Below are 14,650 nucleotides of genomic sequence, written 5' to 3' on the forward strand. Positions count from 1 at the left end.
AGCTCGCACGATGATCTTGATTCGGTGTTGTTCGAAGTGGAATGATTCATTTTCTCTGCACCACTGAAGTGAACAGAATTCACTCTTAATTTAAAGACCAACGTTGGATCTGTCACGCCGAAAACACCATATCAGTTGAAAAACACATACAAGGTAACTCCATTCATCAACTTCAATCTTAAATTCCAATTTATGACAAAAGGATGAAGACAGAGCATCAAGCCCTATCATTTTAACGTTTCAGACTTGTGAAAGCCTCTTTAAGTTGCATCCCTGAAGTTGTAACCCCAAATTTATGTTTTGGCTTTAATGTGAACAGAGCGGGTGTGCCTAAGGAGACTGCCATAGTCAAACAGTTCGAGCAGGCTCGCAGGAAGAATAGGAGCAAGTCCTTCTTCCAGCAGTATGCAGTTCAGAAAGAGAAAGAAAGCTGACATTCTTCGAGCAGACCGCCGAGCTTCACAGACCCAGTGCGTTACAAAATTAAGGATGAAGACAAAGCATCAAGCTGGATTCAGCCACTCGGTATCTCGCGAGATGAAGACAGAGAAACAGCGAATACCCATTCTGTCCTTCAAAACAGCATGTTTTTTTAATACAAACCCCAAAATAATAATTTCTCTTCAAAGGAGGGTGTATTCATGTTCCATGCTCTGGATGTACAGACTTACGAAAATCCTGAAGCTTGATAGACTTATGAAAATCCTGAAGCTTGATAGCTGTAACCCAGATTGGTTCTGGCAACTGCAATTTTTGGTTTTAATGGTGAAATAGAATCCTCACCAAAGATAATCTTCTGAAAAAAGATTTCTCAAGTATTTCAGAAGTTTCTCAAGTCCTAATATATGTTGTCTTTGAAAATCAATCAGAATTAATTGGCCATCTCTTTGTTCATTGCTCAGTTTCAAAGGAAGTTTGACATGAATTCTTCTCTCACATGTTTCGTCTTCTTTTAATTTTTTGAAAACTGTTTTTTTACTGAAACACAAATATAGACCGTCATAAGAGTTTTTCCATCTTTATAACATAGGGTTTATGGAAAATAAGAAATAAATATATTTTTGAAAATCTTTTAGTTTCTAAAATTAGAAGTTTTTTTAATGAATTTTCCAAGTCTAGACTTCCCAATGCTTTCAGATGGTCTAGTTTTCCCATTTATAATCAAACTATTTGGCAAGTTTTTTTGACAGAGCCTCTCAAGGAGGTGTGCCCTGGGGATGTCCTCATTATACTCCCTGGAAATAAGTCTTATCAGATTTAGGTTAACTTGGAACAGGGCACAAATATTAAAGCTGAGATCATAGCATGCTGGACTTTTCTTGCTTTCTTTATCAAATTCAATAAAAAGATCTTTCATTTACTAGTCTATAAAGATTCAACATACAATGGCTGACTCTCAGGTGTTTTTTTACAAGTACTCAATCTAAACTATTGCCGGGACAAGTTATTGGCCTTGAAGGAAAAGTTCCATTATCTCATTTTCCAACATATTTACAGAAAATGGAATACCTGTAAACATGTTACACCCCTGATCTGTGTAGGCTTTTCGATTTAATATATGTAATGAAGATCTGCTCATCAGAATTAGCTCTGCTTATAACAATGGCAATTGAATGAAAATAAATCATAAATACCAATCTACATAAAAAAAGAAAAGGGCCGTGCAGAGACATGCCTTCTGATTTTAATACAAAATCAAAGAAGACAGGAAAACAATAAACCCTGAAATAATAATTTCTCGACAAAGAAGGGTGTATTCATATTCTATGCTGGGGATGCAGGGACTCAAGGAAACGTACAAAATTTCTGAGATTCAGGTTGGATAACCACCGACTGGTTCCGGCAGCTGCGATTTCTGGCTCTAATCCTGAAAATTTATCAAATCAATTACATATATTTCACTGAACCCAAAAATAATCTGTTTCAAAAATCTATGTTTAAACAATGACGTAAAGTACTGCAAAAGATTGCTCCAAACAGACGCTTGCCTGGACTGCTAATCTATACTTTACAGATAGAGGACTCTGCGCCAACCCTTTTTATTAAACACTGTTACACCCCTAATCTGTGTAGGCCTTTCGGCTTAATTTATGTAATGAAGATATGCTGATAAGAATTAGCTCTGCTTAAAAAAATGGCAATTGAATGAATTTAAATCATAAACACCAATTTACATAAAAACGAAGGCCGTGCACATCAATCTGACACACATCTAACAAACTATCCTGAAAATCAACTAACTGACTGAAGAACAACACAAATTTTCAAACATTTATTACCGTATTTATTTCCAGGAGTATCTCACAGATTTTTATGAGGGTTTTCTTGTACGGGTTATCGTCAAAATTGCTCAGATTTTTGTAGAAATTGATTGGAATTACAAGTTTGAGCCATAAACCCTCTGTAATTCCAATAACTAGAAATTTGTTGAAGATACTGAATTTATATACTATCAAAAATCTCAATTTAAACCACAAAAATGAAAATTTGACACATTATTCTTTTACGAAATTGTAATCTAAGAGTTAAGTTCCCAGAAAGAGAGGTGCCGTGTGAAATTTCCCTGATTGTACAAAGTGAGCTCTACAAAGTGAGCTCTACTATCATGAACTTGAACACTGCAACAGTTATGGTCAATTAATTTTTATCTTCATCGAAGCCATCCCAAAGCTCAGAAATTAGGGAGAAAGAGAGCTGCAGTTGCCCGCAATTTGCCTTTTTACAAAGTCAAGTCTATGTCGCGAAGTTGACCCTTGCAACAACAGTCACAGTCCATTAATTTTATCTCTAGAGAAGCTAGACGAGCTTATTTCTCAAAGATTCTAAGCATGTCGCTTTTCAAACGCTCATTAATCCCGTGTTTCCTTTGATTAATGATATTTTATGATAATTAATTTTAATGTTTCTTTTCAATGATGCAAAATTTAAATTTTTCCTTAAGAAAAAGAAAATTCGTTGCGAAAAGCTTAAAAGCTTTATATATAATTTGAGATCATGTATTTTTTAAAAGTATCTCTTCTCAAGTAATTTTTGTTGGGAGATCACTGGGTCAAATCTCTTGGACCAATTAAAGTAATCTTTGGGACTTTTTTCAAATGCTCATTAATCATGTGTTTCCTTTGATTAATGATATTTTATGATAATTAATTTTAATGTTTCCTTTCAATAATAAAAAATAATTTAATGCAAAACTTAGATTTCTTAAAAGAAATTCACTCTGAAAAGCTCTAAAAGCTCCACAAATAACTTTCAAGGTGTGAATATAACTTTTAATATAGAATAGTAAAGTTATTTGAAATGTTTTAAGTGTGATATATATTAACATGATATATTAAAATATTTTCTTTATAGGGTAGTTTAAAGAGGTCATAATTTTTCCTCGAAAAGAGTGGAAATTCTAGAATGATTTTGGCAAAATCCACGTAGAAATTTTGGGAAATCTGGGTTACACCTATCAGGCTTCAGGATTTTGGGTGGCCAAGAGGAAGACCAAATAAATGTAGTGACTCGGACTTGGTCAAGTTCTTGAATATTAAAAGATATATATATATATATATATATATATATATATATAACTGAATAAAGAAAACTCTCCAGAGAGTTAGGTTAGTTGGATCTCTTTCCCCTCTTAGAAAAGGGTAGTTCCAAGGAAGGCAATTTTTTTTTTTTTTTGTTTGGAAAAAAGTAATAGAGCCGGAGGAATGAGAGGGAGAAGGAAGAGGAGACCCAACCCTGACACAGGACTATGTGCAGGTGAGCAAAATATTGTTGTTTCTGAGGAGTTCCTGAGTTGGACTTGGGCCAGTGGAACCCTTGAAGAATCCTTGCAAGTTGGGACTCTAAACTAGACCGGGGGTCTTGAGGTTTGGAGACTAGACAACTTAGGATTGAAACCTATACTGTCTGGACGAGTGGAAGCTCGGGGAGAGACTGGACGTCATTGTCGGTCTCATAGTTGGGAGGGGAGGCTTCCTGGTTCTGGTTGATATAGTTAATGCATTTACATCACTATATTTGACTAGTACAAAATGACTAATTAGTTACTAAAAAATAACTAAAATTTGCATATAAACGACCATTTTTCAGTCGATGACCAATAGTAGCTAATTTACAGTATCTTATAATGCGACCAGCTTTTAGTCATTTTTAGCTTAATCATTAATTGGTCTCCTCAATTTTACCATCTAGTAGTATATTTAGTCATAAATTTTTCATTGGTTTAATCATTAATTGTCGCAATTAATGACCAAATATATAACAAAATATATTACTATATGAATTCTCGAGAAAACCAATTAATGACCAAAGAAATATGACTAAAACGTTGGTCGTGTTATAAGATACTGTAAATTAGCTACTAATTGTTGGGTATACGACCAAAGTCCCACATTGACTAGAAGTGGGGAGGATCATGGGTATATAAGGATGGACAAATATCTCCATTGGTATGAGGCCTTTTGGGGGTAAGTCCAAAAGCAAATCCATGAGGGCTTAGGCCCAAAGTGGACAATATCATACCATTGTGGAGATATGTGGTGTCCAGAGTCCTTACACTAATAGTCATATATATATGCAAATTTTAATCATCATTTAAAACCAATTGATGAACAAAGCAATATGACTAAATTTTAATTGTGTTATAAAATGTTGTAAATTAGCTACTAATAGTCGTATATATGCAAAATTTAATCATCATTTAATAATAAAAAACTCATCATTTGTAGTAGTCATTTATTTTTTTTCGTATTTTCATACTCATTATATAAACGATTGATTTAGTAGTTTCTATTCATTTCTTTTATTCATGTTCATCATTAATTAATATAAACTACTAATTTAGTAGTTTTATATTGATTTTATGTGTTTATTATTAATCACCATAAATTAATTAGTATGATTTTGCGACTAAATTTTAAGAAAATCTCATACAATGTATATGTTTATCTAATATGATAACGCAAAGTTACGAATGTTAATTACAAGACTAAATAATATCAAGTGCAAATAAAAATAATTTCAACCATATAAATTTTATTATATAAAATATCAAGTATTACAATATGAGTTTCCAGCTTAATATGGGTTGGACTACAATTTACACATGAAATATTGTTTCATCATTTCAAAACATTATCACTGTGTTGCCAAAGCGTTGCAAGTGAATTCACCAATTCTGAAGGCTTGACCATGAGTCTCTATGAGTGTGTCTTATGCAAGATATTGGCTCTAAGGGTATCACTAGACACATTCTCTTTGTTAGTTTGACAACGAATTATGTAATTTTGGGTAAAATGTAACTAGTTAGTTATATACCGAAATGGTAGTTATGTAACGGAGGTGGCTGGTATAAAACTAGTGAATGCCTGAGAAATGTAATCGTGGAGAATCATTGTTGAATTAATAGAGATTCCAATTCCTTGCCCCGTGGATGTTTCCTTGACACCCTGACGAGGTTTTACCACGTAAATCTTGTGTATCTATTGTGTGTTTGGTTTCCAGTTAGTTATGTGCTTTTCTTGGTCAATGTATAATTGTCTGTATGTTTAGTTTCTTTTCTTCATTATTTCCCATATTCATTCAACAATTGGTATTAGAGCATGAGTTGAGTTGAGAGACGCTGCATAAGAAAAGGTGAAAGAGCCGCTATGTGGTTTGTTTCAGTGGATGACTGCTGCATGTTATCACTCTGTCCAGAACCATCGAGAGGAGGGTGGTATCTGCGTGTTACCATTGGCCCTGTCCAGAGTCTGCGTGTGAACTAGCGTGGAACAATTTACAAGGAGGAGTGCTCTCTGCGTTGGACAAGAGCCGTGCTCTCTGCGTGTAAAATCGAGGACCGTCGAGGAAGCCAGAGCCATTGAGTCGAGGGAGGCCAAACCCTGATTTGAGTGCTCTCTGCGTGGACCACCGTTGCTGCCCGTTGCTAGCCCTATCCATATGTCCAGAACCTGCGTGGAGCAAGGAGGCTCTATCTAGAACTGTTGAGGAGCGAGGAGGCCTGTTGCTGGCCCGTTCCAGAACCGTCGAGGAGCAACCGTTGCTCTCTGCTCTGCGTGGACCTGCTACGTGTGTCCAGAACTGTCTGCTGGTTTGCGTCGAAGAGAGCAGGAGGGCACCACTGTTGGTGTTATGTTGCTGGCTTGACCAGAGGCTGGCTTGTCCTGAGCCATCTTGTGAAAGACAGAACCTAGTAAGCAAGCTGCAGATCAGCCAGTTTGCAAATCGAGAAGCAGTTGTTGAACAACGAAGAGGAAGACCCTTTGTTCTGCGTGTTGCAATCAGCAAATGTGGATCCGGTCTGCGTGCAAGGAAAATTAGCTGCCAGACCTTCATAGAAGAGGCCAGAGCTGCTGTCCAGCGAAGAGGAAGACCCTCTACCCTGCGTGCTGCCAGAACCTATTCAGCAAAGGTGCATCCAGGTATTTTTTGAAAGAAATTTTGTTTCAGAACTTATTTTTTTCCAGAAAGTTGTGGAAAATAAAGGGGTGGATGTGTTTTGAAGAAAAGAAAACAGAGGTTTTTTTTATAAAAATTTGTCCAAGGGTTGTTTTGGGTAATTATTTTTTAAAGTTTTTGAAGAAAGAAAACAGATAAACCCTAGTTCAAAGACTGAGATTATTTTTTTGAAAAGGAAAAACCCTAGTTCAAAGACTGAAGATTGAAACCCTAGAAAAATGGCCAAGATGTCGAATGCAAAATTTGAGGTGGAGAAATTCACCGGAAAGAGCAATTTTGCTCTTTGGAAACTGAAGGTTAGGGATCTGCTTGTGCAACAAGGGTTGCACAAGGCATTGGATGGGGCAACTAAGAAACCTGCAACCATGACTACTTTAGACTGGGAGGACTTGGATGCCCGAGCTCTCAATACCATTCGATTACGCCTGGCAGATGAAGTTCTCTTCAATATTGTTGAAGAGACTACAACTTCAGGATTGTGGGAAAAATTGGGAAAACTCTATATGACAAAGTCATTAACCAACAGAATTTATCTGAAAAGGCAGTTATACAGTCTTCGAATGAAAGAAGGTTCAAACGTTGCAGAACATTTGAATGTTTTTAATACACTTATATTTCAATTAACAGATATGGAAGTTAAAATACAGGAAGAAGATAAATCCATAACCTTGCTGTGTTCTCTGCCTGAATCATGGGATCACTTCGTAACTTCAATCAGCTTGAGCACTACTGATTCTTTGAAGTTTGAATCAGTCGTGGGATCTCTCCTATCTGAAGAAGTACGAAGAAAATCCAGTACTGAAACAACTGCATCAGAAGCCATGGTAGCTAGAGGACGCTCAAAGGAAAGAGGAGAAAAACCAAGGGGGTCTTCCAAATCGAAATTGAAGGGAACTAAGTGTAAGGCAAAATGTTGGAACTGCAATAAAATTGGACACTTGAAGAAAGACTGTTGGAAACGAAAGGAATCCGAAAACCTGAAGAAGGAAGTGAATCAGGTCAATTCAGGTATGATAGATGAAGTTTTATCTACTGAAGAATTATGTATGATAGATCAAACTTCACCTAAATGTAATGTCTCCTAAGGTTTAGATAGCTAGCTGTTAGACTCTGGTGCTTCTCATCACATGTGCCCACATAGAAGTTGGTTTACTTCGTATGAAAATGTAAACGATAGTTCTGTGTTCATGGGTAATAATGTGTCATGTCAGACTGTTGGGATGGGAAATATCAGGATTAAGATGTATGATAACACAATTAGAACATTAACTAGTGTTAGACATGTTTTTTATTTGAAGAAAAAATTGATTTCTTTGGGAGTGTTGGATTCAGATGGTTATAAGTTTATAGGTTAGGATGGCGTCTTGAAAGTCTTTAAAGGAGCCCTAGTGGTTATGAAAGAAGAAAAGGTCGGAAATCTTTACAGGTTAAAAGGAAGTACTCAGGTCAATGAAGCAGCGGTTGTGTCAGAAAAGGAAGAAGCAGGTACTCGTCTATGGCATTAGCGATTGGGTCATATGAGCGAGAAAGGTCTTCAGATACCGATGAAACATAAATCTCTTCCCGATCTGAAATCCTTGAAGTTAGATTTCTGTAAACATTGTGTGTATGGAAAACAATGTAAACAAAGATTTAAAGTTGGAAATCATAATAGTAAAGATGTTGTAGACTATATTCATTTTGATTTGTGGGGACCATCCCCTGTTGTGTCATATGGAGGTGCTCTATATTTTTTAATGTTTATTGATGATTTCTCCCGTAAAGTTTGGGTCTTTATGCTGAAAAGGAAAGCTGATGTACTCAATGTCTTTAAACAATTTAAAGCAATGGTAGAGAAAAGAACAGGGAAATCTATTAAATGTTTAAGAACTGACAATGGTGGTGAGTTCACTTCAGCTGAATTTGAACAATATTGTAAGGATGAGGGAATTATTAGACACAAAACTGTTGTTTATACTCCTCAGCAAAATGGTGTAACTGAGCATATGAATCAGACTCTTATGGAAAGAGCCATAAGCATTATCAACAATGCTAACTTGCAAAAGGAGTTGTGGGCAAAAGCAGTATCTACTGCTTGTTATTTAGTTAACAGATCACCTTTAGTAGCAATTAATTGTAAAATTATTGAAGAAGTTAGGACAAGTCAATCTTGTGATTATTCACATTTGAGGATATTTGGCTGTGATGCTTATTCTCTTATTCCGAAAAATCAACGTTCAAAATTAGATCCAAAGTCGAAATGTTATGTCTTTGTTGTGTACGACTATGCAGTGAAAGGATATAGGTTGTGGGATCCTACATTGCGGAAGATAGTCATTAGTAGAGATGTAACATTTGATGAATCCTCTCTTTTAAAATGAAATGTTGAAAGAATTGAATAGGAACAGGTATCGCCAAATCAACGAGTTCAGTTGGAGGCTAGACCTTTCAGTGACAGTCGAAAGGAAGGAGAGACTTCTGGAGAAAAAGGTGTTGAAGACACAAAGGAAGCCGTTGAAGTTTTTGAACCAGTTTAGCAACCAGTCGCTCTAAGAAGGTCTACAAGGGAAAGGAAAACTCCCAAAAGGTATGAAGATTCCGCTTCATCTTTTGCTTTGATTACTGAAGATGGGGAACATTCGTGTTATCAGGAAGCAGTAGATGATACAGATAGCGAAAAATGGAAAACAACTATGGAAGAAGAAATGGATTCCTTAGCCAAAAACAATACCTAGGATCTTGTAGAGCTTCCTGAAGGGAGAAGTGTTGTTGGATGCAAGTGGGTCTTCAAACTAAAACGGAAAGTTGATGGAAGTATTGAAAGGTATAAGGCGAGACTGGTAGCAAAAGGGTATTCTCAGGTTGAAGGTATAGACTTTCATGAGATTTTTTCTCCCGCTGTAAAACTTGTTTCTATTCGTACTATGTTGGCACTAACTGCGTTACTTAATCTTGAGTTAGAACAGTTAGATGTTAAAACAACTTTTCTACATGGTGATTTGAATGAAGAGATATATATGGAAAAACCAAAAGGTTTTGTACAAGGTCGCAGCAGAAGATTAGTTTGCAAGCTCAGGGAATCGTTGTATGGTCTGAGGCAGTGTCCCAGATAATGGTACAAGAAGTTTGATTCCTTCATGGTGAGCCAAAACTTTATAAGAAGTGAGTATGATCATTGTGTATACTTCAAAATTTTCAATGGCATATTCATTATCTTAGCTTTGTATGTTGAAGATATACTTATTGCAAGCAAAAACATGGAAGAGATCAACACGTTAAAGGCTCAACTCTCTAGGAAATTTGATATGAAGGATCTTGGAGCAGCAAAACATATCTTGGGCATGGAGATACATAGAGACAGGAAAAATGGTAAGCTTTGGTTATCACAGCAGAAGTATGTGGAGAAAGTACTTGAAAAGTTTTTTATGAGCAATGTGAAACCTGTTAATGTTCCACTAGCTTCCCATTTTAAGATTTCTTCGGTTTTGAGTCCTAGAGCTGATGAAGAAAAGCAGTATATGTCTCATGTACCATATGCAAATGTTTTAGGCAACTTAATGTATGCGATGGTATCTACAAGACCTAACATTTCACATGCAGTTGGAGTTGTCAGCAGTTTCATGGCAAATCCAGGTAAAGAAAATTGGCGAGCAGTGAAATGGGTGCTTCGATATCTAAGAGGCACAAGTGACCATTGCATCATCTTTAATGGTAGTGAAGGATCAGTCTGCGGATATGTAGATGTTGACTATGCAGGTGATTTGGACAAAAGAAGATCTACTACAGGCTATGTCTTTACTCTTGCAGGTGGAGTAATTAGTTGGATGTCAAAGCTTCAAGAAATAGTTGCGCTGTCCACTACCGAAGCTGAATATATAACTGCTTCAGATGCCAGTAAAGAAGCAATCTGGTTAAAGGGTCTGCTCAATGAGATTGGAAGGACGCGGGAGAAAGTGAATGTACTTTGTGACAGTCAAAGTGCTATTCACTTGGCTACAAATCCTGCTTATCACAGCATAACCAAGCACATTGATGTAAGGTATCATTTTTTGAGACATGTGATCGATGGCGGAAAAGTAGCTCTTCAAAAGGTCCATATGCGAGAGAATTGTGCAGACATATTCATGAAGCCAGTTACAGTAGAGAAGCTGCGATGGTGTTTAGCTTCTCTTGGCTTGCAGAAAAGATGATGAATGGGCATGGGCAAGGGATTAGGAAAATTGTTTTCAAGGTGGAGTTTGTTAGTTTGACAACGAATTATGTAATTTTGGGTAAAATGTAACTAGTTAGTTCTATACCGAAATGGTAGTTATGTAACAGAGGCAACTGGTTTAAAACTAGTGAATTCCCGAGAAATGTAATCGTGGAGAACCATTGTTGAATTAATAGAGATTCCAATCCCTTGCCCCATGGATATTTCCTTGACACCCTGTTGAGGTTTTACCACGTAAATCATGTGTATCTATTTGTGTGTTTGGTTTCCAGTTAGTTATGTGCTTTTCTTGGTCAATGTATAACTGAATGTATGTTTATTTTCTTTCTCCATTTCCCCTATTCGAATAGCAATATTCTCCCTTTCATTTTTCATTTGTCGCTCCAGTGTTATTGTTCTCCTCTTTCTTCAATTGTTGCTTCTTACCATCAATATTGAGTTCCTCTCCTGAAAATGAAAGAAGATACAATGCAGAGTATAAGACATGAAAGACGATGAATACTTGAATATAAAATAAAGTAGACTATAAAAGATTTATATGACATATACCTCAACATTCGATAGTGGCCACTATGTGGCTAGATGACCTGTATAAACAAAGCAAATAAAATGTCACCATAGAAAATGGAATTGGAGGGGGATTCATCATGCATGCTAGGATTTTTTGTGTGTGCACACATCATATTGCTCACTTCTAATTGTATCAAAAACAAATGCACAATGACATGTGGGTGTCTATTTGACTCAATGAATATGCTTGACTTTTTAACCCATTCTAATCCTAGCACAATGAAATTAAGCGAGGCAAGGACACAAGAAGGACTATCAATAAATGAAATTAGAGACTTTAGAATGCAACTCAATTGTACCTGAATGTAACGATAAGTATTTGCAGCTTCCTGGTCACCGATGAGCATCAAATCACACTGTGAAAAATTCCTTGCATTATGATAATTTGGTTGCACCTGCACTAATCCTCTGTAGTAGTCCCTTGACTTGCCTATAGATATAATTTTAGAAACAATCCTACTCCTGCAATTATTCCCTATATGGATCATCTTTGTCCCCCCGTATTGATAGTTATTTTTCAAGGCAACATAATAGAACTCTCCAATTGCATCATTGCCTTTCAAAACAATGCTTGAGTATTTCCAAGTGATTGTTGAACTAGTCTCTACTCAAGTCCATGAAATCCTTGATTTGTCTCCATCGCAAAAACCTCTTTTCGTAATAAAATTATAAATCCCACATCTGCATTCCTCGTCCCCAACATACCAATTCTTTAAAGTGGAATACTTTATCATTTCTCCCTCGGTGCAATAGAGATCCATTATTGTGGCATGGAGATGATTGGTGTCATAAAATGGTATAGTTCATCCTTCAATATATGTCACAGAACTCCTCTCACCTCATAGAACTCCTCTCATCTACAAAAATAAGAGTCCTCTCAAAATGCTTGGTCTCCATCTCATTCATCCTGAAATAAGTGGATATTTCCATGGGTGACAAAGTGTGCTTGGAGATTTAATAGAAGGAGCTATCACTAAAAAAATAAAAATACAATGCAACATAATAGTTATCAACAGGAGCAACAACCCTACCAAGCTACTTCCTAACTAGATAAATATACTCCTGAATTACCTCTTATAATGAACAAAAGATAACCTCAACTACCTATAGAGTCTACCTATGCATGGTAGCAATGAAAACACTGTCAAAAACAACATCTACAACAACGTTGGTCAATCTCTTCTTCTAGTCAAGGGCATGCCCAACTTTTGAAAAGTATCAAGCAGGTCAGGTCCACCTCATCCAGGCTCCTCTTCTTCTTCTACTCTCTCTGTTTAGGTTCAGAATAATACCAAAGTTCTTTGAAATTGATGGGTGGGTAAAAGTTATCAGACCATTGAGTTCTTCCATTTTTAATCATTGTCTGTAAGAATTGAATCTAAATTGCAAAAGTCATTTAGGTTCCTTCTTTTTAGCTGAAATTAACCTAAGCTTTGGAGAGTTGTAAGGTTTAATGGATCTAAGTATATTCTACTTAAAATATAGTAACATGGTTTAAAACTGTAGGCATTGAGATCAGAATCTAAGGATGAAACATAAAAGATTTTATGTTCATGATTACAAGAAATTTTAATTTCATGTAACAAAGTTTGAGGAAGGTCTAGCATTTGCATCCTACCAAAAAAATTTCTTGCATCACTTGAGCCCTTTTAATTTGGGCATGGTAGAGTCCATTACACAAACAATCAACCACTAAAAAAAAGGTGAAAAGAAAAAATAAAATTTCATGCATTCTGACCCTAGAAAAGTTAGGGAGGAGCGAACTAATCTGTACAATAAGGACATGCAAAATGCTAATTTTTCCATTGTTTTTTGATGAATTATTGGCCATAATCAAGATCTGCATTATGATATTTATTAAACCCTTTGTACAATAAGGACATGCAAAATGCTTACTTGTGCATTGTTTATCATAATCATTAAACCCTTTGTACAATAAAAACATGCAAAATGCTTACTTGTGCATTGTCTTTTGATGAATTGTTGGGCGCAATCAAGATCTGCATTACCATAATCATTAAACTCTCAACTCTAGATAAAATTTATGATTTGATCATATAAACCCTCAAAATTATTTACCCATAAGAACAAAAATCCTCTTTAGTAAAAAGGAAGAACAGAGTCCAAATTCACACCCATATACAAATTACCAAAATATCATAATCATTAAACCCTCAACTCTAAATAAAATTTATGCTTTGATCATATAAACCTTAGAATTATCTACCCATAAGAAGAAAAATCCTCTTTAGTAAAAAGGAAGAATAGAGTTCAAATTCATACCCATCTACAAATTTCCAAAATATCCATGCTCAATGACTTTGCCCTTATCATAATCATTAAACTCTCAACTCTAGATAAAATTTATGCTTTGAATTTACCCATAAGAACAAAAATCCTCTTTAGTAAAAAGGAAGAACAGAGTCCAAATTCATACCCATGTACAAATTACCAAAATATCCTCGCCCAATGACTTATCATTAAACCCTCAACTCTAGATAAAATTTATGCTTTAATCATATAAACCCTCGAAATTATTTACCCATACAAACAAAAATCCTCTTTAGTATAAAGAAAGATTGAGTCCAAATTCATACTCATGTACAAATTACCAAAATATCCATGCCCTTGCTCCATCTAATCATACCCATGTACAAATTACCAAAATATCCATGCCCAGTGACCTTGCCCTTGCTCCATCTAATCGTTGATGCTCTCCTAAAGTGTTTCCCATGCAAACTCCATATGGGGTTCAAATCCCATGAAATCCATAAATCGCGTTGATGGTCTTCCTTCTTCTTGAATTTCCCTGCAGATATAGACAAGGCAAAGAAAAATACAGTGCTACAATGTGATGTTGTAATCTGTGAATATTTTATTTCAACCCAGTGCTAAATTGGAAATGAAAAAGAAAAGAAATATTTATAATAGAAAAAATAAAAGAAATATTTATAATATAAAATAAAATATATAAATTTCAATTAGGTCAAATGACTTATTTTTAATAAGAGTTTGTTATTTTTTTGGTAAGACACTAAATTAAAAAGAAGAAGAAAAAGTTTAAAATGATATTGGGATGAGTGTAAACATTTAAATATGATATCAATTAATAACAAAAAGTTAAATTAGGCTTTGTTACAATATCATGGGCCAATACCATGGCTTATCAATACTACAAGTCCAAAAACATAACCTATTTCACAACCAAAATATTTTACAACAATATAACAAGATTCTTAACCGGTGATATTCACCCCGACATTACGGTAGATATTTAACTTGTAAAAAATAGCCTTTGTTACAATACCATGGGTCAATACCATGGATTATCAATACCACATGCCCAAAAAACACAATTTATTTCAAAATCAAATATTTTATAACAATATGACAAGATTTTTAACCATGGATATTCACCCTCACTTTACCATG

The 14,650-nt window shown here is 35.5% G+C and overlaps 1 protein-coding gene and 1 long non-coding RNA gene across 2 annotated transcripts in view; one reads left to right on the forward strand and one right to left on the reverse strand.

Moving 5' to 3' along the window:
• Positions 1 to 43: 43 nt before the first annotated feature.
• Positions 44 to 2,594, reverse strand: LOC149257319 (uncharacterized). Its single transcript, XR_016256702.1, has 3 exons — positions 2,280 to 2,594; positions 1,800 to 1,867; positions 44 to 109 (listed from the first exon to the last, which is right to left on the reverse strand). It is a non-coding gene; the product is annotated as an uncharacterized LOC149257319 (long non-coding RNA).
• A 3,051-nt stretch (positions 2,595 to 5,645) lies between these two features.
• Positions 5,646 to 14,650, forward strand: part of LOC149257320 (FRIGIDA-like protein 4b) — a 29,613-nt gene continuing 20,608 nt past the window's right edge. The window contains exons 1-2 of the mRNA XM_089369007.1: positions 5,646 to 5,745; positions 5,946 to 6,409. Coding sequence (XP_089225133.1) covers positions 5,646 to 5,745; positions 5,946 to 6,409 — 564 coding nt within the window. The remainder of the gene's footprint in view (positions 5,746 to 5,945; positions 6,410 to 14,650) is intronic.

Source organism: Pinus tabuliformis, chromosome 6, assembly GCF_031772625.1.
Source record: "Pinus tabuliformis cultivar Carrire ecotype Pingquan chromosome 6, CPIR1, whole genome shotgun sequence".
Taxonomy (NCBI): Eukaryota; Viridiplantae; Streptophyta; class Pinopsida; order Pinales; family Pinaceae; genus Pinus; species Pinus tabuliformis.